We start from the raw sequence: 25958 nt of genomic DNA, 5'->3' as shown, positions 1-25958 counted from the left end.
AAGATTTATTAATTACACCTGTGCTTTTCCTGCTGAGTAAACGAAAGTAAAAAAAAAATCCATCTGTTAGAGGACAGAGAGGAACAATTCTTTTTTCAGAAACACAAATCTTTATTTTCAATATGACACTAAATGCAAGCTATTAGGCCAATATTATTTTTCTTTAAGAAACTTCAGTCAACCATTTTATCAGAAGACTGTCATGAGAAAGACATGGTCTTTTGTTTTACTCTCATTCTTTTCTAGGGTTTTGGAAGCAACACCAATTAAACAGTCAAACATACAAAAATATCAGCATGCATAACAGCCCGTTCGTGTTAAGAAACAGTCCACTGAGAGCATGATGAGGAACGCCAATAAGCTGCTGCAAAATCCAGACTTCTGCAGAGTCTAGAAAAAAGGACGCGTCATGAAAAGAGAGACAGAATATGATTATAAATTATAATAAATTAAGACAAAGTTTATGTGAATATGTTCAAAGTTCAAAAAGGAGGGTGTCAACTGTCCAGCAGGCTCTCCTCTGTGCAGTCAGTGATGTGTTTCCAGTTCCACAATGGTCCACTCCCCCTGTGGAGATGCAGCGTCTTCCGGGGAGAAGCTGGTCACAGTGATGCTTGTGGAGGAGTCCTCCATGGGTGAGATGAGCTCCGCCCAGCGTTTGAAGGTCTCCTTCTCAGGGGACAGGAAAGCCTGGGAGTCCAGGCAGTCACGCGATAGGGACAGTGTCTGCTTGATAAGGTACTGGGCCAGGTTGAGCTCTTCAGGCACAGGATTTATGACACCCAGACTGGACTCGTGGTCTGAGAGGAGCTGTCTGAGCAGGCTCCAGTCCCGCTCTGCAAAGTAACGGCTTTTGTCATCGTCTCCTCTTTTCTTTTCTTCCTCTGCTTGCAGTTTAACATTCCTGTCCTTGTCCAAGCAGTGCTCAAAGGCTTCTCCCACATCCATCTCGTAAATGGGAGAGAGGGCTTTGGATGGTCGGCGGTCATGTTTGCAGGTTTGATCCAATCTGTCACAACCATTGTCCCCTAAAAACAATTGACAATACTGCAAAATGACAAACTGATCACTCCTCCACAGTTCTTTTTTCATCAATTCATTTCAGAGACTAGTCACTGCCTACTACAATAAAACAGTGATTACTGAAAGTTTACCCTTAATGCAACTGTGTCCTTTAAAATGTATTCCATAGTGAAGTCAGGTCAGGGCAGCCACAGTGGGAAAGCAGCGAATTGGTCAGTGGTCACATTATGGTCAGCTAAATAGCCATACCATTACCAATATGAATTTTAAATTAATTAGTTCGTAACTCACCAACCACTTCAGATATGGATGTCAAGGCTGGACAGTTGCCTTAAAGGTAATGCACAGAGGAATGCTTTTCTGAATGCATCTCTTTATCCACCTGTTCAAACAAAGTAAGCCATGCATTGCCGGCACCAGTGAACTTTGCATTTGTCGTTAAGTAACAGTGATATGTTTTGAGATTTATGTGCAGGTCTTTGAACGGGCGGACCTAATGAACAGTACTGTCAAAAAACCTAAATGCAAGCAACAGTGCTTTACTTAGTAGCACAAAAGATGGCACACCACCAAGTTTTATTTGACATTCTTTGTGTTTTCTATTTTTCAAAATGGCAAAGGATGAAGTAACTGATTGCTGTGTGGTGCTGAACACAAAATGATTTACATGTTTGCATCGGGATAGACCCTCAGTAATGGTGCAGCAGGATTTCTTTTTCTGAGTATGATAGGGAAAAAAGAGAGACATGGCAGAGCCGTAACAGCTGCTCTAGAGACACATCACATACTGTACATAGGAGGCTACTGACACTACACAAAGCCTACTGAACAAAAGCTTATAGACAACAAAACATAGTTCTCTTAAAAAGTGGACATCTATGTATCTAGACACAAGTCTACTGGGTATGACAAAGGGTAATGGGACGATGGGGGGAAAAAAAAAAAAACAGACAAAAATAATGGATGGCATAGCAGAATGACAAATTAACTTTCATAGTAGCATGCATGTGTGCAGTGCAAAAACAAACAACAACAAAAAAAAAAAAACTCAGGAACAGGTACATTCTCAAATAGAAAAAGAAAAACAGCAAGGAGATGCAAGGGAAAAGTTTCCAAGTATAATACACTTTTTTGAGAAGCAGTGGCAGTTAAGTGTAGTCTACCTTATACAAACATTTTGTATTTGACCTTAGTGTCAGGTAGTCACTTTCCAGAAATTTGAAAAAAATCGTAACTTGGTTGAAATTTACCTTAACACAATTTTTTAAAAAGGTGCTACATATAGCATTTTAATATAAACAAATCTTTTAAAATGAAGTGTGAGATGTTGATATAATTACTGTCAACAAAAAGACCATCACTGAGAAGCCAAGCAGCATCCAGTGATGATACACTGCATTTAACGTTGTGAACCACAAGGTCAAGATTTGTTAGTGCTTCATGGCACAAAAGAGATTGTGAAGCCAGAAGTTTGTGTTTCTCAAAAATGGCAAAGGTGTAGTGAATGAAAAGCCAAACACATTTATCTTTTACAATAAAGCAAAAGAAAAAAGTAACAAGAGCAAGAAAAAAGACACACACTGTCAAAGCATCCTCTGAGAAAAGCGCTAGGATTTCTGGGGAAATATATTCTAAATTTTAAGAAACACAAGCTTCAATCACATGTCACATCAGTGACATGACATAAGATTCTCTCAACAACGGTCTAACTGTAATAGTAATTACACCAACAAATCACTGTTAATTTGGCAATGATACGTTGATGTTGAAATGTTATATATAGTACCTTAACTATGTCAAATTATCTATGGCTTAAAAAGGCCAGACTGCATAAAAGAAAATGACAAAAATAATCAGAAAATATTATTATTCTTATGTACATAAAAGTGCATTGGTGTAACTATGTCACATGCCTTGTCACAAGGCAGATTCTTTTGGACAAATACAATTCTATGATCAGTCTTAGTGAAATGTACACTGCCCCCCCCCTTTTTTTTGTTGCGTAAACTGAGTTACCAAGGCCTAAATGCCTCCAACTAAAGGTAGTTCAGTTGTTTAAAATGTACAGTTTAGATTAATTGTTTTGATGAGGCCAATCTCCATCTTTGAAAAGGATATTGACGTTGCAAATTCAAATTTACAACAGCTACACAATCCATGGGTGGAGATGAGAGCAAGCTTTTAGCTATGAAAATATGATGACCACCGATTTCATTTGAATTTGAACTTGTATTTATAACTAGTTACTAAACTAGTACACTCAATAATATCCTTTTTCTGAAGGAGGGGATGGGTATATGTTGGGCATAGGTAAGGTCTAGGAATCAGAGCAGAGTAGAATGAATCTTGCAGGGATAAACTATACCTTCACTAGGGGAGATAAGATGGGTTTGGATTTGGGGTCTAGGAAGGATCCGTAGATCATACATTACCTGCTGGAGACTGTGCAGCATGTACAGGAGAGTCCCCTGTCAACTGAGGCTCATTTAAGTCTAGATGTAAATCAGCTTTCTTGCTTTCTGAGGCATTGGTGTGATTTTTGCGCGGCCCTCCGTTGTATTGTTCGGTGTGCCGCAGATCCAGGTGGCATGGGCGCTCCTGGGGAGGGAGGTCTCTGGTGTCAGTGTCCACGGTAGGGACGCTGGACTTCATTCCATCCACCTGAATGTCATTACTCTCCTCTTGCACAGGCTCCTGGATCTCTGTAAGGAATACGGAGGATTTTTCTTCATGTTCCTCGTCTTGTTTTTTGTGCTTCATACCTGCATTTTCAAGATGGCACGGCAGGTGGTTCTGCTGGTCACTGGAAGGGGCACAATTAGATTGAAGAGCTGCAGAGTCGGACTCGAAAACATCACAGGGAGTCACAGTGTCGTCGGGATGTTGAGGTGGAGTTTGGACACCGCCCTCTTCTGAGCCCAACTCCTCACACTCGTCAACAGAGAGTAACACTGACCGACGGAAATTAGATGTCTGCTGGTAGTCAGGCTGGTCATTTTCCTGGTCCACGCCTTCGTCGTCAAACGCTAGGTTGACAATCCCCTGAAAGTGTGGTGAAGGCTCAGTCGGTGGCACTGGAGCCTGGCCTGGTATCACCTCAACTTCCGACCTCTCATCTTCCGTCTCCTCTTCGTTGTCGTCCTCCTCTTCCTCCTCAGAGGAGAACAGCTGGTGGTCGGGGACACTTTTCACAGTCACAGTGGCCTCGACCTCTGAGTGATCCTCCTCTACATGAACCTCATCTCTTTGCAACCAGGAACGATGACGTCTTACTCCCTCCTCCTCGCTGGTAGTCTCTGCCTCTTTCCCACGCAGCCGCACCTCCACTCTCAATCCAGCCCCACCTTCATACATCTTCAACTCTTCTGGGGTGCTTGTGTCACTACTACTGCGACCCAAAAAGTCATGACAACGCATGGTGCCACACTTGGAAACACCCCGGTCGTTGGAGCAGTCATCATCTTGTGAGCCTCCTGCGTCGTAGTCCTCTGAGCGGGGCTTGATGTCATCGGAGGAAGTGGTGTGTGTGCTGCCAGTTTCAGATTCTGGGCTGACCTGATGGTGGATGCCGCTCCAGGAGTCCTCTAGTGGTGTGTTAGTGCTTCCCATGCTGCAGGGGGTGTCTATGGGGAGTTCAGCGTCTCTCTGGGAATTTGGCGAGCTGACCTCGTGAACTTGCCCTGTGCTGATGTGAGCAGGGATGACACCGCTTGGAGACTGTTTCACTTTACTCCCCTCAGTCTGTTTGCAAGTGTTTGCATTAGCAGATTTAACATTAGGGACGTTGTTAGCTGCTGGTGTAACACTGGGCTCCTCTCCTCCACCATTAATGTTTCCGGACTGTGTTTCAGTCGTCTGGAGACTCTGCTTAGGGCTCGAGTCTAGTTGAAGGCTGAGTGTATCCCCCCCGCCCTGGCTTGTTGACTGTGTAATGTGTGCTGCAGGCTGGTCAGAGGGTGCTAGCTCTATACTATCTTTATGCACTGCAGCATGAGCAGTGTTTTCAGTTTCACCGAGCTCAGTTTTACAGTCTGAATTTTTACTATTGGCTGCCTCTTTTCCTTTAGTTCCTGATTTCTTGGTGGCAGCAGAGGTTTTTGACATTCCTCCAGACTTTGGTGAAGCCTTCTCCGCAGATAATTCAGCAGTACTTTTTGACTTTGGTCCAGACTTGGTAGCTACAACTGAAGATTGTTTAGAGAGGGCCGAAGAGGCAGCTTTTGCTGGTTTAGCACTGGATTTAGTTGAGGCTCCAGTACCTGAAACAGGTTTTGTGATCTTTTTAGGAGTTTCACTGCCTGCTTTGTGTGTCGTTGAGGATTTTAACCCTTCTTTTCCGTCTTCTTTCCTTGGTGACGCTGGCTTTTTCATGGCGGATCCATGCTTGGACACTAAATCAAAGACAGAACAGAACATAACAGTAAGACTTTGCCAGAGTACACTGACACATATTTGACTAAACATTTGAACATCTCACCATGATGGTCTGGTGTGCCTCTTCCCTTGGTGTCTGTTTTTGCTGCTGTCACTGCAGTAGTCGCTTTCTCAGCTACACCGGTCTTGACCTTACCACTTTCTCTCACACTTGACTTATTGGTAGGACTGTGATTGGTGAAACAGACAGAGCCATAAACCAACAATGTGACCACAAATGTTTTTACCACAACATCCCAATTAATTAATACCTCTTGGTCACATCATCATAAAAATATTTATGAGAGGAGCTGTGGGGAAAGTAAATCATGAATTAATATTTAACACCAGCGGGGGGCAGCAAAGTTTTTTCTCCCATTTTGTCAAGGACAAGGCTCTGAGACATGATCTGATTATCAATGCAAAGAATTTCAAGTTGTCACCTGTGTCCTTGTGAAGGATATTCCTCCCTGGTTTTTAACTAAATCTGACCTCAGGAACACAAAAACAGAGAGCACGTTTTTACAGTTTGAGATTTGCTAAGTGCTCAAGGTCGACAGATTTATCTACCTTAGACACAATCATTGATAATATTACAGATTATGTTATGTTATGATACGTCTCGTCACTTAAATCTAGGTTAGCGAGGAGTTCAATGCTAAAATGTCCTACATTTTTTGTCTGGATTATAGCGGGCTGGAGCACACAAATCCAGAAAAATAAAATTTGGATACCGAGATGTGTTTTATTAAGCTATCAGCTATTTTTTGGCTTACTCACATGATTGCTTTCCAGGGAGTCTGGTAAAAATAAAAATAATGAATAATAATGCGGTCCCAGGGCAGATGGAGTTTGGATGATGCTGATTGTGAAATGGATATTTTTAACATCTTTGAAGGACAGATAAGAGGCTTGTCAGAAAATGCTGCACAGCTGCTTTTATCCTCCTGTCAGCCACATGTGGCCTAAAAAAACACAACCAGGTGACAGTGTGCAGCAACATCCCTCTTCTTTTCCCTAGAATTACATTACAGAACACACACGTCTTATGTATGTTTGCTTGGTTTCCTACAACCTGAATACTTAAAGCTCCATCTCATGGTGTTGCGTATCTCGGTGTTCAATTCTTATTGCAACGTTTAACTGATTTGCTTCTTTCAGTGTAGCTGACTGTGACAGATATGACAGACACCGATCAGCTCTTCTTTGGGACTTGGTTTCTCATGATCATTCTTTGGGTTACTCGATTATTTTTGTCCTTATGACACATCTTCATTATTTTGTAAAGTGCGATTCAAATTCCAAGCCCTTTATCCTGTCTATGATTTCTTCTCAGCCACATTTTGTGATTTCTCCTGTCACTTCAACACAACCTGCCCCCCCGGTACTTGTGGCTATGTAGGGTCGACACATGACGTAGACGGCAGACAGAGTGGTAAACTAAATTGAATTCATTTGTGTCAGAATGAAAAATATCTCAAGCAGGTTGATTATGTTCTGAGTTTTGTTAATTTGCAGATATATGATGGTCTCTCATAACCCTTAACAACCAAACTGCTCGCTGGATTGTCGATATGCTCGCTGAACCCGTGAAGACAATCGGCCAAAATTCAACTTGAGTTACAAATTTCTCAGGCGTTGAGCAGCAGAAGGGCACTTAAGATGAATCCATCCAAAGCATATGGATTACAGCCTTTAAATGTTGCATCTAGCATTTCAATGAACACAAAAAAACAAAACAAAAAAGCATGGGAGATCATACTGATAAGCGCTATGATGGAAGGCGTAAAGCTCACCTGTTGGTCTTTGCCGCATCTGATTTCTGAGGTTTTGTCAGTGGGGATTTGGTCACTGCCTTCGCCTGGTGTTTGGGCTTTGCACCTAAAACACAGAACATGAACCACATGTACAGCTGATGTATACAGAGCAGACAGTTTTGAGAGAACAAAAAATTGCAATACACATTACGGTACAAATTTTAGTATTATTTTTAAGCTCGGTCTCTTTACTCACTTGTGTAAATAATAAACAGCCAATCATCAGCTTCATTAGAGCTTGGTCCAAGCATGCTGCATTCTTATTGGCTCCCTGACAGTGATGAGATTTACTCATTTACTCCTTCATTATTGAAATTTGGTATCGAATGATAAGGCATTTTTCGATCTTCGATATCATCAAACCATCTTGGTCGCTTCATAAAAATATCAAAGTTCGATACCCAGTCCTAGTGTAGCAGGTACCCACAATGCATTGTGTAGGAGCTCACATCAAAGACGTTTAGCAAGTCACTTTCAGGGTGGGGTACAGGGAAGCATGCTGCGCTTGTACCAGCAGGACAGACAGCTGAGGCCCACTTAAGCCGAGAACACTGCTATGAGATAGGATTACTCCACCTCCCCAAAACCAGCCTTACCACTGAAGTTCAAAGTGATCAGTCGAACCCCCCTGTGTGACAGCTGTACAGGGCTTTGACCTCTGCTGTTAGTTTGATGCCAGCAGGCTGCCGAGGACAGACACATGCGCTTTGTTTCGTGATGAATCAACATTCATACTTGACACTGCCCTCGTCCTCAAAAAAAAATCCCTCTAGGCCACAGCACAACATTCATCATACTAATTAGAATGAGTCGTTTTAAGTGCGCTCACTAACGCAAACTCCAATCAGTCATGTCGATATGGCAATAAAGTTTTGAATCTTGAATCTAGTCTGCAGGTCCTTTCATATTACAGCTACTCTATTATGTCTGGAGCTACAGACACATCATCTTGGCTGCAGTGATCTACTACGCTGTAATTGGTGTCAGTCACAGTGAGGAAATGTAACGAAGTCAATAAAGAGTGTAAACCTGGAATGGAGTGGGTGTCCTTGCGAGGGCTACTGGCACCATTCTCTGGCGAGGTGCTGCCTGATGTGGATGAAGCGATGGGCTGAGTTTGGGTGGTGCCAGCAGTGCTGTCAGGCTTTCCCGTCGAGCTCTTCTGAGCCTTCGTTGCCGCTGTTTGTCTTGTGGATGTGCAGCTCGGGGGGGAGGTTTTAGGCCTTGCACCTGGGTTCGGCTTCTTTTCTTGCTCTTTAGCCCCATGAGAGCTTCTGGGGCCATTGGCGCTGGCTACATCGCGTCTGGCCCCTGCAGTTCCGGTGCCATTGACAACTGGCGTAGCAGCTGATGCCGTCTTTCCTTTTGCTGCTACACTCCGATCTCCTGGCTTCTTTACATTCTTTGCCTTTGATGTGTGACCATCTCCGGGTTTGTTAGCTGTCCCCAGTCCATCAGACTTCATGGCTGATGTAGCACTACGGGAGGAAGAAGTCGTGTATTCAGACGCCCTCTGGGTCCTTTGCACAGGAGGACTCTCAGGTGCAGATGAAGGGCATTTTACGGCCCTTTGCTGCAAGAAAAAAATATATTAGTATACATATCACATATTAGTCACGTAACTTGATTAATCTACTTGATTAATCAGTTTTTGCAAACTGAATAAAGAAATCTGAAACTCCTGATTATCTTTTACTGTCAGTGGAACAATTATACCTGTGAATTTATTTCACAGATTTAAAGATTCAGCACAAAAAAGCCTCAAGAGAGGCAAAGCTCCTGTTCTGATTCCATCAAACCACTTCCTGAGAGATCTGTAGCAGCTCCACTGCTCTCAGCCACTCATGCCTCACATGTTGGCAATCCCTATCTGGATCACCTCAGCACAGGCTTATCTTAGCTATACATCTGTTTAGAGAGGCCCTGCTGTTCATTTCATACCGTATCTCTCTGCTGCAAGGGTGCGGCATTTATGACATATGGCATCTGCTGGCCATGACCTGTAATCCCTGACAGGGATTACTCAAATTTACATTGATTTCTCTGAGCTAAAACACATTTGTAAGTTCACATCATCAGCTGATGTAAAAGTCAAAGTTCTGAATAACAAATAAAACTGAAAATTGTTTCTTGTTTTTGGTCCAAAAACAAAACTTAATAAAAAAGAAAGAAAAAAAGACCAAATTGTTGATTAATATTACCTGTGAGCTTGTGAATACCGGCCTTTTGCCAAGTCTTCTATTGTCCCCTTTATCAATAGCATCTGTAACAACAGGATAAAAGCAAGATAAAATCACCAATGCCTGTAAAAACCAGATTATTCAAATCTGAGCATAACACGGATAAAAAAGGGCCGCATCAATTTTTTTTCAAGGCGCTGCTTAGCCTTCATTATCAGAGCGAGAGGAGCCATTCATTTCATTCACAAATTCCCGTTTCCACACCCTGTGTTTACTCTTTGACCATAAGGACACAGACATTAAATCAATAGACTGATAAGTCAGCCATGTCTGGTAAGCACTACTTCAAACAAAGCACAGCCATGTCTATACTTCATATATAAACAATTTCAGAATCTAATGATTTGTCTTATTTAAGCAAAAACAAACAGTAAAATTTACTCTGTTTTAAAAAGTGCATTTGTAATGTTTGCATGTGTGGATCCGATTACACTGGCAAGAAATGGACCAGCAATAGGCACACACTGATACCAGCTGAATAAATTATTCATGCAGTGCATTTCAACACATTACTCGCCCAACAGTGAGGAAGCAGCATATTATTTGTATTTATGGATGTTTATGATCATGTGCAGATCCACAAAGACATGAATCCAGCCTTTCACTTCCACCCATTTAAAACAAGCATGGCGCATTTACCATGTTAGCCCAAGACAGTTAAAAAGGTAGCTCAGCAATCAAGCAAAAATGTGTAAGTACAGCACTGACCAAGGAATAAATGGGTTAGAAGTGGCCGGCCAGCTGTTTAGAGAGAAGCCATTAAGTGTTAAATCAGCCAACGGCATATGTTCCTTGGGCTTTGGTTCACCTCTAATGATGCAGAGCTACGGCTTCAGCACTAGGCTGGGTTAGGGAAGAAAAAAAAAAAAAAAAACTCATACATCCACACACAGACACACACTGCAGCGCGGATATCCTGAGTGTGACTGGAAAGAAAGAGCTTATAAATATCCTTCCTTACCTGCCAGTATCCTCTCTCTGTGTTTGGACGACAGAGTCTCCCATCCCTGCGTGTGGCGGACCGCGTAAAAGGTCTGAAGCAGGAAGGTCCACAGCCGACCACGTAGCATACAAATCTCGTGTCTGAACGGCTGGTGCTAACACAGAGGAGAGAGAGGGAGAGGAGAAGAATGGAAAGGGGTGCGCTACAGCGCAGGCGAATCAGCAGCTGCTTGAAGGACCTTTCACCATGGCAACAAATTCCCCTCCCTCCTCCCTCCCTCCCTCCCCTCCTTTTCACTGTCCCCTCCCTCCCCCTCTGCCGCTGTTGCAGAATCCACTTGAGCTCCCTTGAGCGAAATCAGTGATGTCAGCGACTGATGCCCATACTCCTGTTTCCACGCCTGATTATAAAAACAGGGCTGGAAGGTAGGGAGGAGCTATCTACCTCCTCCACCGCACGAACCGCACACACCCCTCAACAGCAGATATACAGCCAGATTAGTGAAGGCCGCTGGCACACGTCACAGTCTCCCTCAGCCTAATCCATTCTGCCATACTGTACAGTATTTACAGAGGTTATGCGCTTTAACGCGTGCAGCCAGGTCACTCTCCCCTGGAAGGCAGCTCACAGGCTTAACATGCCTTGATTTTTTAGTCTGTATTATATCAACTGTTTTACAAAATACTGACCGATTAGACTTAAAACCAAGTGTATTGCAGTTTTGTTACTGTCAACAAATCTCATGAAAACACCAAAACCAACAGTCCCTGTCTGCTTCTCCATACTTTGTAATCTTCCCAGCCTAGATGTTCCCATTTGTTGCTACCAAGGATAAAACATCTTTAAAACAATTTTTTAAGGCTAAATAATTTCTTAAAAACTGCAGGGCACTGTATGTTTTTTCAAAAATGACTCAAACAGGAGCTAATCGTGCATTTACTGGGGACTTCTTTCTGATGCAGATTTTGGTGCTAGTGAGTATTTACAGCAAGGATAAACTAAAAATACATTACAGTGCCCATGTTCATCATAATGAAGTTACACGTCACTCAGTGCAGTGGCATGATTCACTGATGTGTTTTCATTTTTTGTGTCAACAAGCCAAGTGACTGTGGAGTTTGCTGTCTGCCACCCTTTATCCAGAATGAAGTAAATCACATGATGACAAAGCACATGAAAGCACATAATGATTGTAAGTAAAGATTTCTCAGTAACTAGTTCAGGCAAAGAGGTCATCTGACAGACAGCAAACATTTCAAGCAGAAGTTTAAAGCTGTATTCCCACCTGCAGTTTAGTCCAGCTGTACAGCACTGTACTTGGAAGTTTTATTTCTGTTTTCCATTGGTTGTAAAATACTGTTAACACTCCCAAATAAAAACCTGCATTTGAGCATTCATTGAAAACAAGACTTCATCTGTCTTAAATAACAACAGGAGGTTAGATAAACAACCATAACTCAATGTCCACTTTCTACCTTTCTCCAAAGCGTTCTACCGCATCTCATGATCTACTACAGCAAATGAGAGTTAGATGGTTGGCAGTTAGTTTCTCTAAGAATCGCATCTGCTGATGATTTGGACTAACTAACTCACCAAACTCCATCTGCTGAGGAAGACTCTGAAATGCGGTTGAAAGCTTAAAAAGTTTTCTTGGAGGCAGACCAAGAACCACCTACTGAGGCAGTCTTAGCGCCGTTGTTTGGTCAGTACCTGAGTATGACATGCATTGTTGTTGCTAGCCTAAATGGGAAATCTTCCTTTTAACAGCACTACACAGATGAGATGTGAACACAGCTTAATGGTCACAGTTTGATGTCTACTGTAGAGACAAAGGCCCTGTTCAGACCTGGCATTAACATCCATCTCAAGTGATCCCTTCACCAGTGGACAACTCTAAGTTCAGGTTTGAACGCACCCGAGACGCATTGAGATCCGATCACTCAGAACACATCTGGAGGCGGCCTGGACCACATGTGGCCACATTCTTTTAGCAGTGTGAACACAAATGCATCCTGGGCCACATTGAAGGACCGCCGGCTCAACTGATGTCCTCTGCCACAGTCTCATCATGAACCGAAAATATTTTACTTTTTCAAATGGTTAAAACCTTATTTCATTTTAGAGCTGTGTGCAGTGCAGTGATTCGCTCAGCCCCTCCTCGCCTCTCTCTCTCTCAAACACGTTGATAATGGACCCGTCTGTCACAGTCGGATTTGCTAAAAACAACAACACGTGTGTTTATTTGTATATAGAGCAGGGAATTGAGATCCGATCACAAGTGGTCACTGGAGACACATTTTAAAGTTAGGTGGGAACTCACGTGCTTAAAACTGTCCATATGTGAACAGATCAGTTGAGATTCATGTTAATGCCAGGTCTGAACAGGGCCAAAGTCAAAAGGTTCAGTAATGGTCAGTAACCAGTAATTAATTTCACCTCCTCTTGTTTTTCTCTCCTCTGCTCCAGGATAGAGTCCTCCTCCATGTCATCTCCACACAGATAGTTCACAGCAGCAAAAAGCTCACAGCAGTTGTCCACAGTCACCCCTTCCCTGATGGCTGAACACAGCTTCTTCAACAATGTGGGCTCCCGGGTAAACTCTTCCCTCTGTAACCGAGTCAGACACTTTGAAAACCAGAGAAACTTGAGCTGAAGGAGAATGTTTTAGCAACGGCTACAGCAACTGCCTTACCCTGCGAAGGTCGTGGAAGGCCTGAGTTAGGGTGACTCTGGGAAGGTGCTGGACAATGACACGTAGGCTCTCCTCCTGTAACTCTGTTGCGAGACTCCTCACCTGTTGAGCCCACTTGACTTCTGGGAGACTGCCAAGCAACTGCTCAGTGCCACAGAGCATGGTTACTGCATTCTGCACAGTCTGAATGGAAACATCTATCAGCTAAAGAAACTTTCTAAGTGAGAACACAACATAAAGTCAAATGAACACAATCCTTCATGAATCACACTGTTATTCCTGCCTGGGACCTGTTGGTCAGTGGAGGGATTCCCCAAATTGTGTAATAGTTCTTGGCCAGCTCTGGACCTCAGTGCTTGCCAAGAGAGACCAATAGTGCATTTGTCTTGCTTCACTCACAGAATGATCGCCACCTCTTTTGCAGCGATGAAAGACAGACTCAAGACTCAATTATCAATTACAAGCCTATATCACTCCCCATCTGTCTGCATGCACATCATATTCCTAAATTAGCCCGTCTTTAATAACTGAGAATGTAATAAAGGTCATCTTTGATTAGATCATGTTTGAATTTCCTTCCTGTGGAAAAACACTGCAGAATGGGTTGATGATAATTGTGCAATTACGAGAGTACAGTGCGGCTGACGACACTGGGGAAGAAGGGGAAGAACTCACCATGGTTTGTGTTACAGCAGTTAGACAGACTCTGTGGAGCTCAGGGGACAAGAGAGAAAAGTTTCTCTCACACCAAGTCTTCACAAAATGTTCAGCAACCCACCTGAAAACACACATCATAACAGTAACAGGACCGTCCAGTTTCTGGTCAATTTGACCATTTTTACGAGTCAGAGTCAGACAAAATCCTGGCAGCCTTTTCTATGTCTCTGCAGTTTAACCTTGAGAAGTCTCAGCCTCCGAGGCTCCACGCAGCGGTCAGCAGAGCTTTGCTTGAGGGGACAACAGAACGAGTGAGGATGAGAAGGTCAGTAATGCACCGCTGCACAAAGCAGCGGAGCTCAGTTCACCGTCACCATCGCGTGACTCATCAGACTCAGCAGAGACAACATGGCAACATCCCCCCCACCCACCCCAAATACACCCCCCCCACCTGAAATCAGAACCATCTCACAGGCTTGCTCACCACATCCTATCCCCCTGACCTACATTCACACACGTCTTGTCTGCTCACTGCAGTGAGCAAGAGCAGAGAGCTTGCAGTAGTATTGGCTACGAGAGAACTCAACATGATAAATTGTGTGTGCCAACAAATTAATTAAAAGGAATGTGATGAAAGGTGTGCAGCATACTTAACTATAAAGACATGTTCTCAGCATTTAGATTTCCAGTTAATTATGATCCAAGTGCACAATCAAGCTTCTCAGTGCTATGCAATATACTAGCGTCTATGATCTGTCTTTTGCTACACAGCAATCTATGAAGACACCTTAACCTTGAAGAATGACATCTTCATTGAAAAGAATAACCCTAACCCTGCCTTCAGTAAATTCTTTCCTCTTCCTGAAGTGTATTTAATTTCAAATACTGATCACACAGTATACTGAATCACATTAAAGCAATCTGCGTTATAACCCTAACCATTGGCCACTTCACATGAAAGTATGAACCCAGATGCTGGTTACCTAGCAACAAGATGCTGATGTAACTTGCAGTGGCAAGAGTGGCGAGGTTGGAATACGTTGCACCTTCTTTTTTTTTTTGAGGTAAAGCTAAACAAAAATTCAAATTCTAGGACCACTTATTGAAATGTTGAGAGGTTTCTAAATATCTATGTACTTAATGACTGAGTTTTTATGCTCCATAACCTTGAAAGGCAGCCATATGTTGAAATACAAATTGCAGGCACTCACCTCTTACACAGCATGTGGAGGTTTTGAAGGCCTAAGGCGTGCGTGAGGGACAGGCACTCGAGAACTGTTTTCTGAACTCCATCAAGTGGCTGAAAATGTGGGGAAAATGAGGAAGCAAAACAATGCATTTAAATTCACACAGTGATTTGAAAAGTGACATGCCAACTGGCATATGGTACTGTAAGATGGTAATGTAGAAGTAAAGTTTTAGAGGAATGAAACAACAGCATTATTGACACTGGGCATGCAGGCAAAGTACAAAATCAACAAGTGTAAAGCAAAAGGAATAACACAGGGATTTGTCGGTTTCTGGTGCAATATTGACTCTTTGGGCAAGATTTACAAAGACTTTTTTGTGCTGTTTTTTCATGAGCATGTGATGCTTCTGTCCAAAACACGAACCGGATTTGTAAAACAGACACAAAAGACTGGAGTCAGAGTTTCACATGGCATATGCTTTCAAGGGTGGAATCGCGATTATGTATTCCGCTGGATTTACAAAGGTCACACAATTTTCAACGATGACTTTTGTGAGGAAAAGTTTCTGTCTTTGAAGACCAGACTTAAACATAGTACATAATAAAAATGGGATTTACATGAGAAACGAGGAGGATTGTAATCGGAGAAAAAAAATCATGCAATAGATAAAGCCTTGTATATAACTAGAAATTCCTATAACACCAATAGTTGAAGGCTGATTCATCAAACTTGAATGTGAACATTACAGTCACTACAGGCTGCACCCAGTATGCGTCTCTGCGAGGCTAAGCTCAGATTCAGTGCAGGGTCTGACTGTGTAATGAGCTACTGTCAAATAAATCAGGAGCTAAATACATGCAGAGAACGGCCGCAAACTCAATGAAACACATTTGCACAATGCCATTTTCTTGTTTGCATTTGTATTTGTACTTGTATTTGCATGAATCTTTGCATGCTTATCGAATCAAGCACTCCCTATTGACAAATGCATCAGACTTTGTTTCAAGCACACATTAACCAGTTTCTACTTCACAAACTCAGCTGCAAGTACACAGAACACAAGTTCCAGCACAACGTCATGACCAAGTCTAATTTAATTTATGCTCAGATTTAAGCAGGCACATTTTATTTGTACATTCAAAGTGAGTTTTGTTTTTACATTTATAAAGTACAATTTGTGGGTGAAAGATGTTGTGTATCTATTTCCAATTGATTAAGTGTGAATACTGAATACTTGTGCACCAAAAAAACAACAAAACAAAAGCCACACATGAAACTTCCTGGCACACACACAGTACAGTACATATTGAAAGCTAAAAAGCCTATGATATCTATCCATTAAGGTATTCACTAGATTTACTTCTGTAGCACTGACCTTGGGGAAGAAGCGGCAGTAGTCGCGGGTCAGAACCATCTCCACTACATCTTTCAGCCCCTCCAAACCCAACATGTCTGCTGCCAGCACCACCTGACTGCAAGACACGAGACACCAAATGCAGGTCAGTTTGTTTTCTGGGCCTGTTTTCTAATTCTGGACACTCTGTTTATTCACACACACACACACACACACACACACAGAGTACCTGGCACTGGCTCCGGCGGGCAGATCCACAATGCCCCCATACATGTACTGGAGCAAGATCTCCATCTCATCTGGCCCTAACCTGAAAGGGTTAATACAATCTGTTTACAACCCACATTTGACAGGTTAATGTACAGAATTGTTCCCAGTCACAACTTAATATTCGAAATGTGAGTCCAGGCAAACGGTTCAGGTGAATGTATCTATATTGTGTATTTGTATGTAAGAGCTGGAAACACTACTGAGATGGCTGTAAAAAAGAAAAAATCATCCATATATTACGCAGCACTAAGTCCACGTGACTGCAGCCTGAGGGCCACTTCACAGATTTTCCTTCGCACGTCAACGCAGCCGCTCTCCGTTCTGACAGCCTCGTCTACCCCGTTACCCTCAGATCAGGAAAAACTGAGGCGAGTGACACGTCTCTCCCCGGAGGAAAAAAAAGGGTTTGCCTCTGAAAGGAGACTGCGGGTGGTAGTGGGGGCGGGGGGTGGTGGTGGAGGCTCTTCGGCAGGCAGTGGATGAGTAGACATTTATGTGCCTCTATGTTTAGTAGAAATCTGAGCAAACCTTTTGGGATTCCACTTGCAGTGTGTGCCTGTGTGTGTGTGTGTGTGTGTGTGTGTGTCTCTGAGTATGTGGCGTGGTACTGAGACTGAAACTTCATACTGTACGGCGCCACCTCTGTTGCAAGCGATGAATATTTAATGCAGTATATGCAGTAATTCAGCTGTACTGCTGTATTGTTGTAATGCAGAATTGTTAGACCAGGAGTATTACGGATCCCTGTGACCTGCTGCTCTGTGATGCTGATGCACTGGTCTTACCCTTGCAGAGTGATGCACTGTCTGGAGCTCTCCATCCAACTCCCACTCAGCATGGCTCGGAAGTACTGAGACCGTGCACACAGGATTGCCCTAGAAACCCAATAAAGCAGGCAGTTGCATGTCAGATCCACGCACCGTTTTAATATTTCACATCATCTGGCGAGCCAGTGTGTACTTAAGTGGCTTTAAAGTGACAAGCGGGAGAACAAAATAATATATATGTTTATGTTCTCTACTCTCTGGAGAATGAGTTTTTATTCTCCATGGCCTGATAGTATTGTCGTTGATATGGAAATACAATACCACTATGGTGTTCAGAGCACTCAATAGGCTGTATTAATGTCGGGTGATAATCTATTTTTTCTAATTGTCAATAAAACCACCAGTGAAATGATGCTATTAACAATTCTATTGTTTGTGTATAAAGCCTGTTATCTTATTCTGCTTTGCCACAGACTCCCATTGTTTTCAAAAAACTATTAAAAGCATATCACTGACCCACATTGTTGCACTGGACGACATGTTCCTTCATTACTATGAACATCGCCACTGCTGTTTATTTTGACCCAATCCCACATACACTGTCCTGCTGCCACAAATATTCACTAAATGTGAGTAGTATACATCCAAATGTGGATTAACAATAGTTCCCAACAAATAAACTGAAAACACTTCAAAACACTAACACACAAATTCAGAAAGACAACATTAAAAATAAAAATATGCCTTGATATTATTTTAACTGAATAAAAATAAATAAATAAATAAATCTTATATCATAATATTAATATTATATTAAATTCATTGCCTACTAGCCACAGTCGTGAGCCACAACCTGCTACCAGCAAATTCTTCCATTTGGAGCAAGAAGAAAATCTTGTTCAGTTTTTTTTATCTGTCCTGGATTATGGTGACTTCCTGTACATGTATGCATCAGTTCCACTCCTGCGTAGGCTTGATCCTGTCTACCGTTCTATGTAGCATCGGCCGTGTCAGATCACAGATCCATCACTGTAATTTATATGCATTAACTGGAAAGACCGCACTGAAAATATAGATGAAAATTCACAAGTCCAAATCTTTTAAAGCCATTCTCTGTAAACTTCCTCTGTGAAATGCTTTCTCTAACAGATTTCAGCTCTAATCCACGGATCCTCAAGATGGATTTTTTTTTTTTTTTTAAATGTCACCAGAGTCTGAACGTTGTAAAAAAAAAAAAAAAAAAAAAAAGCACGTCTGTCATGTCTGGAATAATTTACGAGACAAACTCAATTTGGAAACATATTCACACGCCATATTCAGAACATAATTCATGAAGAATGCTTGACATGGAGCAGGTCTCTACTTTATGCCTCTTGTCAGGTCCTGTGTTATTGTGCTATATATTCTATATGTAAATGTTGTTTGGGTTTGTTTGGTTTTTTTGTGTGTGTGTGAATATTCATTTTACTCTACATTCTTTCTACCAGAGATTTATGGCCATGTTCTCTTCTGAAAAAGAGATAATGTATCTGCAGAGATTGAACTAGATGAACACAGTCAAGTGGAGGTGCGGTGCGTCGGGGTGGAGAGGCCCTGGTTCAGCCTCTGGGTGAGAACTGCAGCAGCTAACACTGAGCTGTCATACAGATCACTGCTGCAGAGCAACCGAAAAATAGCCCAGCTTCTTCTCTCCGACGAGATTTCGCTGCCGGGCTGCTCCCCTGAGCACGAGCTTGGAGAAACCTGTCTCCATGGTAACCAGCTGCTGCTACTACTACCTCTGCATCAATGATTGACCACCCACCACTGCTCCACACTTCCATGAGTCAACAACAGATGTGCGACCTCTGTAGTGTTTTACATCTGGTAAATATGGCTGTGATGCAGTGAAGTGAACACGCTCTCACCACGTCTTCACCTATGATGACACTCTTAAGAGAACCAAAAAGAAACGCTTTGTGCTTTTGGATTCCAAACGCATCGATAAAGACGGCCGAGACGCCACCACCAAATCGCTCTACCTGTGGCAGGAGAAGACCTGCTCCGCTACTTGGATGGTGATGTCACACTGCTCTCCCCTCTGGTACAGATCCAGCAAGTCAGCTCCAAGGCCGGAGGCTGGCTCCAAAACAACAGCATCTGGTCCAGAGGAAGGTCAGGAGGGAGAAAGTGATGAAGACAAAAGCCTTAAGTGTACATTCATCTGAGGCAAAGAAAACAGTAAACTAATTTGTCTTCAAATATAGTCAGATCTTCATCTACGTTAGGATCGTGAACAAACGCATTCTATTATAACTAATAACACACAAATCATAATATTGTTCTCGTCCATATTGAACAAAGTAATCAAAGAGTTTTATACATTCATCAGTCCACAGTTAGACAGCTGTGGTAAATCTACCACAGAATGACTTCAAACAAACACAATCCACCTTCTGGAGTGGCCCAATCAGAGGCCAGACCTTAACGCAGTAGAGATGCTGTGGAATGACCTGAAGACGGCCACTCATAGCAGACATCCCAAGAATTTGGCTGAACTGAAGCAGTTCTATAAGAAGATATATACAGAAGAACTGCACAAAATTTTTCCTGAACATTGTACAGATCTGATCAGCAGCGACAGAAAGAGTTTAGTTGAGGTTGCTGCTGCCAAAGCAGGTTCGACCAGTTCTTAAGACCAACGGTTCGCTTCTTTTTCCACCAGTACTGTTAATGTTTAATGGGTGTGCTCAATGAAGAAAAGGAAGATTTTAATTGTTCGAGTGTTATTATCTTTTGTGAATGCAATTAATGCAGAAAACCAGGTCATTCTAAAAGGGTTCCCATACTTTTTCTTGCCACTGTATAAGTGTATTTGTGTGTGAAAAAGCAGAGGCAGCTATAACTACACTATGTAACTAAAAATGCTGTAAATACTGAAAAAAAGTTTGTTAAAGCAGTTCAATTTTGAATTATCCATAGCATGCCCATGCTACAATTAGCAGTAACAACAACTGGGATCCAAATCCGATTAGCTCTTAAGTGGATTATGGCTGAGATAACATAATGTGAGAAGGAGGGCAGCCGGGCAGCCATATAACCTAAAATAAACCCTCCATAGAAAAGCATGTCGATGTGTTTACCTGAGTCGGTGGAACTATGAAGATCCGCCGGGGCGGGGACAGACAGAGTTGGTTCTGGCAGGAAGCCCTCCACGTCTGGGATTATTTCCACGGATCGCATGCTGTGGTCTGCTGTGTACACTCGCCTGCAGGGGAGAGACTCTAAAGGTTAATTAAAACTAGGGCTTTCACACCTATTTAAATTACAATCTCCCTTGATGCACTGTGACTTCAGTGACACAGTAGCCAGCCACAGCCTGAACTATGCAGGATTTTCTGTTTTTACAGTGAAGCATTTTAAAAAGTGACTGTCAAACTCATAACATTACTCTGCATCAGAGGCAGCCTGTTATCTGGTTAAACCCTAACTACCTCTGAAAGACGCTGCAGCACCGTGGCCCGTTCTGCCAGGATGCATTGTTGTTCACTTTCTATCCACCTATTTTTGAATTGTTGCCACGATCATTGTCAAAGTGGCAAAAGCCTGAGCAGAGCCACCCAGACATCCCTTTTCCCCAGCAGTTCCCTCCAGAAACAAGAGATGCCAAATGCTGCCAGGCCAGCTGGGTGATGTAATCCATCCAGTGAGTCCTAGGTCTCCTGCCAGACAGTTGTGCTCAGAACAGCTCTGAGGGGAGCCAGCCCGGAGAGGGCGACCATATAACAACTAGAATGCGTCTATAAAATCCTGTGCTGAAATTAAATTTGGCAGCCTGGTGGACTAGGGTTCAAAGGATAGGTTCACATACTTATGTCCACACGAACCTGCAAAAACGCTTTCAATGTAAATATGGGCACTTGGTTACTGCTTTAAGCCGAGCTTGAAAAATCACAGCAGAACCAAAACAGTTCTGGACACTTCAAGTCAGGCCAGTGTGAAGTTTGGCACGCTGCTAAAAAAAAAGAAAGATGTCAAGTTCATAATCCACAAATGAAGTAATAGAAAAAAAAGTAATTTTAGTATAGGTAGCAAACCTCAGGAAACATATTGGCAACTTTATGAAATTCTCCTCCCTGTGATGTCACTCATGCTCTGTGGTGTCATTTTCTAACTTACTGTTGTAAGTGTAACAGACACTGTAACAAAAATAGGTTGACTGCTAGTCCTAATTATAAATTGTTAATGAGACACAGACACAAATCAGTGGATCAAAGAGTTGTGCACTTCAAGAGACCAAACTGTAAAGCCTTGACAACAAACGAAAATGCGATGGGCTATTCATTATTCAACGGATGCAGCATTTACAATGCTCCTTGAAACATAGTGCAGATTCAAGATGGTGCGCTTGGCGCCCCCTGTCAGAGGAACACTGAAACTGTAACACTTAGAGAGAAGGATAAAAGAGGCTTCATGTGAAACTATTAAGTGGGCAAAAAGAAGTTGTTTAATCCCAAAAATAAAAAGAGCAAATATATGCTGTGATCATCACTTGAACCCACTGCCTACCTGAGGAAATCTTTCAGCCCGGACAGCTCATAGCCAGGCAGATTGATGATGGCGGGATCTTTGTGCATCTGTCTCTGAAAGACATGAGGAGCTCTGGCCAACAGTACGGCTCTGTGTGCTCGCAGTGAGCCTGAGGCAACACACAGAGACACATCAGCTTCCAGCTCCTCCTGCAGCAACCTGAGGAAACACATCATTTATCAGACACAATTCCCTAAAAATGCTTTTCTACTAATGGATTATAGAAAGAAATGGACATATAGACCATCAGTGTAATAAATTACTACTGAAAATACAATACACAGTTACCTTTATTGGAGCCAAGTTTGCAAAATGTTCATATTAAATGCCGAGATAGAAAAGTGAAAATATAAAAAGTCAGTCTTAACAAACCTGTAAGATTCCAAGATTAATTTTATGGCCTATTTCGCCACTTCACAATAACACAAGTACAGTCCTGAGGCAGTCCATTTATTCCTCCCCATCATTATCTCTCATCCTGCCTCAATGACTGATCTGGGTGACCCAGAAATGAGTAAGCCCAAGGCCAGTTGGGCAGTATAAGTTCAAATGCTGCCTGGTGCTGTGTCCATTTCTGTAACCCTCTGATGAGAAGTGCCTGAAGGCAACAAGGAGACCCAAACCCAATGAACTGCTCAAATCCACGTGAGCTACTTCACTGTCAAGGTTCACTCACCAGTGAATATATTGCAGCTTCGCCCTATGTTTTATTTTACAAATCCAATGATCCTTTTATCTGAGGTAAAACCTCGCCCTCGGCTAATGTTATACTTTTATATGAAACAAATGTGTAAAGTTTGGTCAATTCTAGGAGTAAATCTATGATTAAGAGCTGGATTTTACTTTGTTCTTCCTTTTTGCTTTTGGTCAAATGTGACTATATTGCATTTTCACAATGGACCTTTTCTGTATAATAGTGAACTAGAGAAAGGACATCACTGACAGTAAAGTCATTGTCAGTGATTCAGCCATTCTACTAACTCGTGTCTGTGCTAAAAGAAATCTCAGAGTGACATCAGACCTGTAATCAATAGACCTGCCAGGCAGGCCATACTGGTTGTTGATAGCTAAAAGTATGTGTACGTTCTTCTAAAGGTAACAACTTCCTGTAAATCTGTTCTACATGATTATGTAGTTGTAGTTATAGTTGTAGAGGTTTGTACATTCTACAAAACAAAATAAGTTTTGACTTTGTGTTTAAGCGTGTGTGGGGAGCTCTTTTATATACTCTATATACTCTTTTCACATTAGCACAGAAACAACTGTTAACGTTGAGTGGAAGTACGTTCCTGACCTTGGAAAGAGTAGTTTGACAAAAACATATTAACTGAAGGTTGAGAGACTTCAACCACCTTAAGTTTAAGTAATAAAAATGCTAATAAAAGTAATGGTAGTATAACAAGTAGTAAATAGTGGTTAAAGTTAGTTAAAACTAAAAGGAGGAAGGAAGAGGAAGACTTTGAGACGCAGTTTGAAGATTTTAGTATTGTACTTCCACACAGTTGGGTGACTCAAGGAAAGAGAATGGTCAAAATCAAAGTATTAGAAGTTGAGATACCTTGACTTTTAGTCCCTCATATGCAGAAAGCTCAAAATATATATTTCCCATAATGTCAGCTCCCTTCAGAGACACAGGGGACATTATAAAATTGTTTTCACAAATGTTCACAGTAGTACTCCTTGTGATAAACACACGGAATATGTGTACAATTGGAGGAATGACCTTTTAAATGCTTAAAAGGGAACCCACAGTTCAGATATATAACTGTGCTTCCAACCACATGTATTTAAGCGCATTGTCAATTTGGCACATGAAAAAAATCTTTAAAAAACACCTGAACTTTCACCACAAAGATTTAACACTTGGCTGAGGTCGAAGGTTGGTGTACCAAATGTGACAAAGTACAATGAAAATTGACTTAGTGAACCTTAGTGACCTAAACATTGACTGAAGTCTCTGCTCAACTGAAGAGATGAAAAATAGCAACTGATGAAAACATAACATCTGTGTGGATCGATGAGGAAACTGTAACATTCTTATTAATCCATGAATTCAAATAAAAAAATGTAAAATTAAAAAAAAACACATTTCCATCATGTTTTCCACTGCTCTTCCTCTTCAGTGGTTTAATGGCACCTGACTGGAGAATTAGCACCACCAGCAGTCTAAGCAGTTAATGGAAACACACATTAGTTCACATTTTCTTTTCCAGATTTTATGGAAATTCTGTCAAACTTTGCGCTTCATTTGCATGGAAACCTGGCTACTAACTGGGTGATGGCAGGCCATTTAAGTGTCTTTAAAAGAAACTGCAGAAGCAGCAAGGGTCTTTTTCTTTTTTCATTTCACAGTCCTGTATTGCTTTGACTGCAGCGTGAAAACTTCCAAGACATGGGTCTTTGTAACTGACATTTGTCACATGCCTTTGCAGTTCAGCAGCGTACTGTCACATGCCTTACCTGTTAAGGTCTGCAGACAAGGCAGATGATAAACATCTCCTCAGCTGCTCTTTGTATCTGCGCTCTTTGGCCTGGAAGTCTCTTGCAGCCTCTGTGGTAATCATGGTTCACTATGTTCTCTAAGGTAGAGACAAAAAAGAGACTTCAGCCTGTGAATCTGTTACAGTCCTCTAGAAGAGGACAACGAGATAACATCAAATGGCATGTAGTGGAACCATGCTGAGGAAGCGAAATGAAACAGGTCATCTAAAAACCTGCATACATTGTGAGAAATATACCAGCTGGTTTTGCTTTACCATCAATTACCCTATTAAGGTTTCAACAAGCCACATATGCCCAACTTTTATATTTTTTATTAAATGATATGCTTTTAACTTAACCCGGCTCCTCTCGGTGACTTTACAATTACCTCTGCTGTAATGAGCAACACCATCCACACAAACTGACTTACGTTTACGAACTATTGCAAACCAGAGAGGCGCTGTTTTACCCATTTGAACAAAATCTATGGAAATGGGAAGAGATGACCGCGACAGCAACACAAATTCAGAAACTGTTACGTGACCAAGAGAATGAATTAACCGTATGGGTAAAACAACAAAATTAGCTTCAATAATAGTTAAAGACCAGCCTTCTTACGCTTCCAGGAGAAAACACTCCCGGTAGCAACGCCAGTTTGTCTGCATTTGACGACAAGTTTCATTTATTCTCAAGAAGCCTTTATCCGAAATAAAAGACACTCACTCGCATTCTCCCTCTTTCACACACACACGCACACCTATGCGGACATATGTATTTGCTCTTTCTCAGGTGACACAGTCTGTGCTGTAAGATTATCACTCTCATTTCCCACGGCTAGCATGCTAGCGCTAGCTAACGGGAGCTACCGTTAGTAGTTCGTTATCTTCCCGAACCTTAAACCCTGAAAGCCCGGTGACACGTAGACCTGCAAAAATTCATTTCAGCCGATAAATGTCCATCAATATGAGGCTCGGTTACAAGCATTAGTACACTATCTTCATTTACTGAAGGCTGACCCACTGACCGATGTTGTTGACATCACTGCTGCACGCTGTTCACCACCCACTACGACACGGTTTGAAAATTTGAGCAGGAGAGGCCACGACGTCACGGCCTTGAAGCTTGGCACATGCGCAGTTCAACTGAAGGTGCCATGCCCTTGAATGTTGCCTTCACTGCTGCTTCTAAACTCGAAATTCCAATAAACGCGTTTTAAACTCTTTTAGTGTGGTTGGTGTTAATAGGGAGGTTAAGTGATAAACAGATTTGCTTTGTTGTATTGAGGGTGGCAGGTTATTTATATCTGAATCTGTTGCTTGTATTTCTATTTTTTGCAAATTACACCAGATTAAACTTGTATTTTTATAAATATATATTTGTACACACAAAAACTCAATAATTATGTTGGAAAAGGTTTGCCATTGGAAGGCCAAGATAATCTGCATCATAATGGTTCAAACTAGACCAATAAAGAGCAGGCACCAATAAGCTGGTCTATGGTGTATACTACGTCACACTAACTTAACTGTTTTGGTAAATTGA

The 25958-nt window shown here is 42.0% G+C and overlaps 1 protein-coding gene across 3 annotated transcripts; it reads right to left on the bottom strand.

Annotated features, from left to right (window-relative positions):
* Positions 1-87: 87 nt before the first annotated feature.
* Positions 88-25470, bottom strand: btbd8 (BTB domain containing 8). 3 transcript variants are annotated; one of them, XM_056379168.1, is made up of 19 exons: positions 25441-25470; positions 24396-24514; positions 21915-22094; positions 20489-20613; positions 19388-19505; positions 17385-17474; positions 16559-16639; positions 16351-16447; positions 14997-15085; positions 13804-13906; positions 13129-13332; positions 12873-13043; positions 10455-10590; positions 9455-9516; positions 8283-8826; positions 7233-7317; positions 5501-5625; positions 3456-5414; positions 88-1028 (listed from the first exon to the last, which is right to left on the bottom strand). In XM_056379168.1, the coding sequence occupies exons 2-19, from the start codon at positions 24497-24499 to the stop codon at positions 529-531; spliced, it is 4773 nt and encodes a 1590-aa protein (XP_056235143.1). In that variant the 5' UTR covers positions 24500-24514; positions 25441-25470; the 3' UTR covers positions 88-528. The 3 variants fall into 3 exon arrangements, with proteins under 3 accessions (XP_056235143.1, XP_056235145.1, XP_056235144.1); XM_056379170.1 differs by having other exon boundaries at positions 13129-13311; XM_056379169.1 differs by lacking the exon at positions 25441-25470 and adding an exon at positions 25310-25431.
* Positions 25471-25958: the final 488 nt, after the last annotated feature.

Source organism: Seriola aureovittata, chromosome 6 (genome assembly GCF_021018895.1).
Source record: "Seriola aureovittata isolate HTS-2021-v1 ecotype China chromosome 6, ASM2101889v1, whole genome shotgun sequence".
Lineage (NCBI taxonomy): Eukaryota > Metazoa > Chordata > Actinopteri > Carangiformes > Carangidae > Seriola > Seriola aureovittata.
This window is presented reverse-complemented; position numbering and strand designations above follow the sequence as displayed.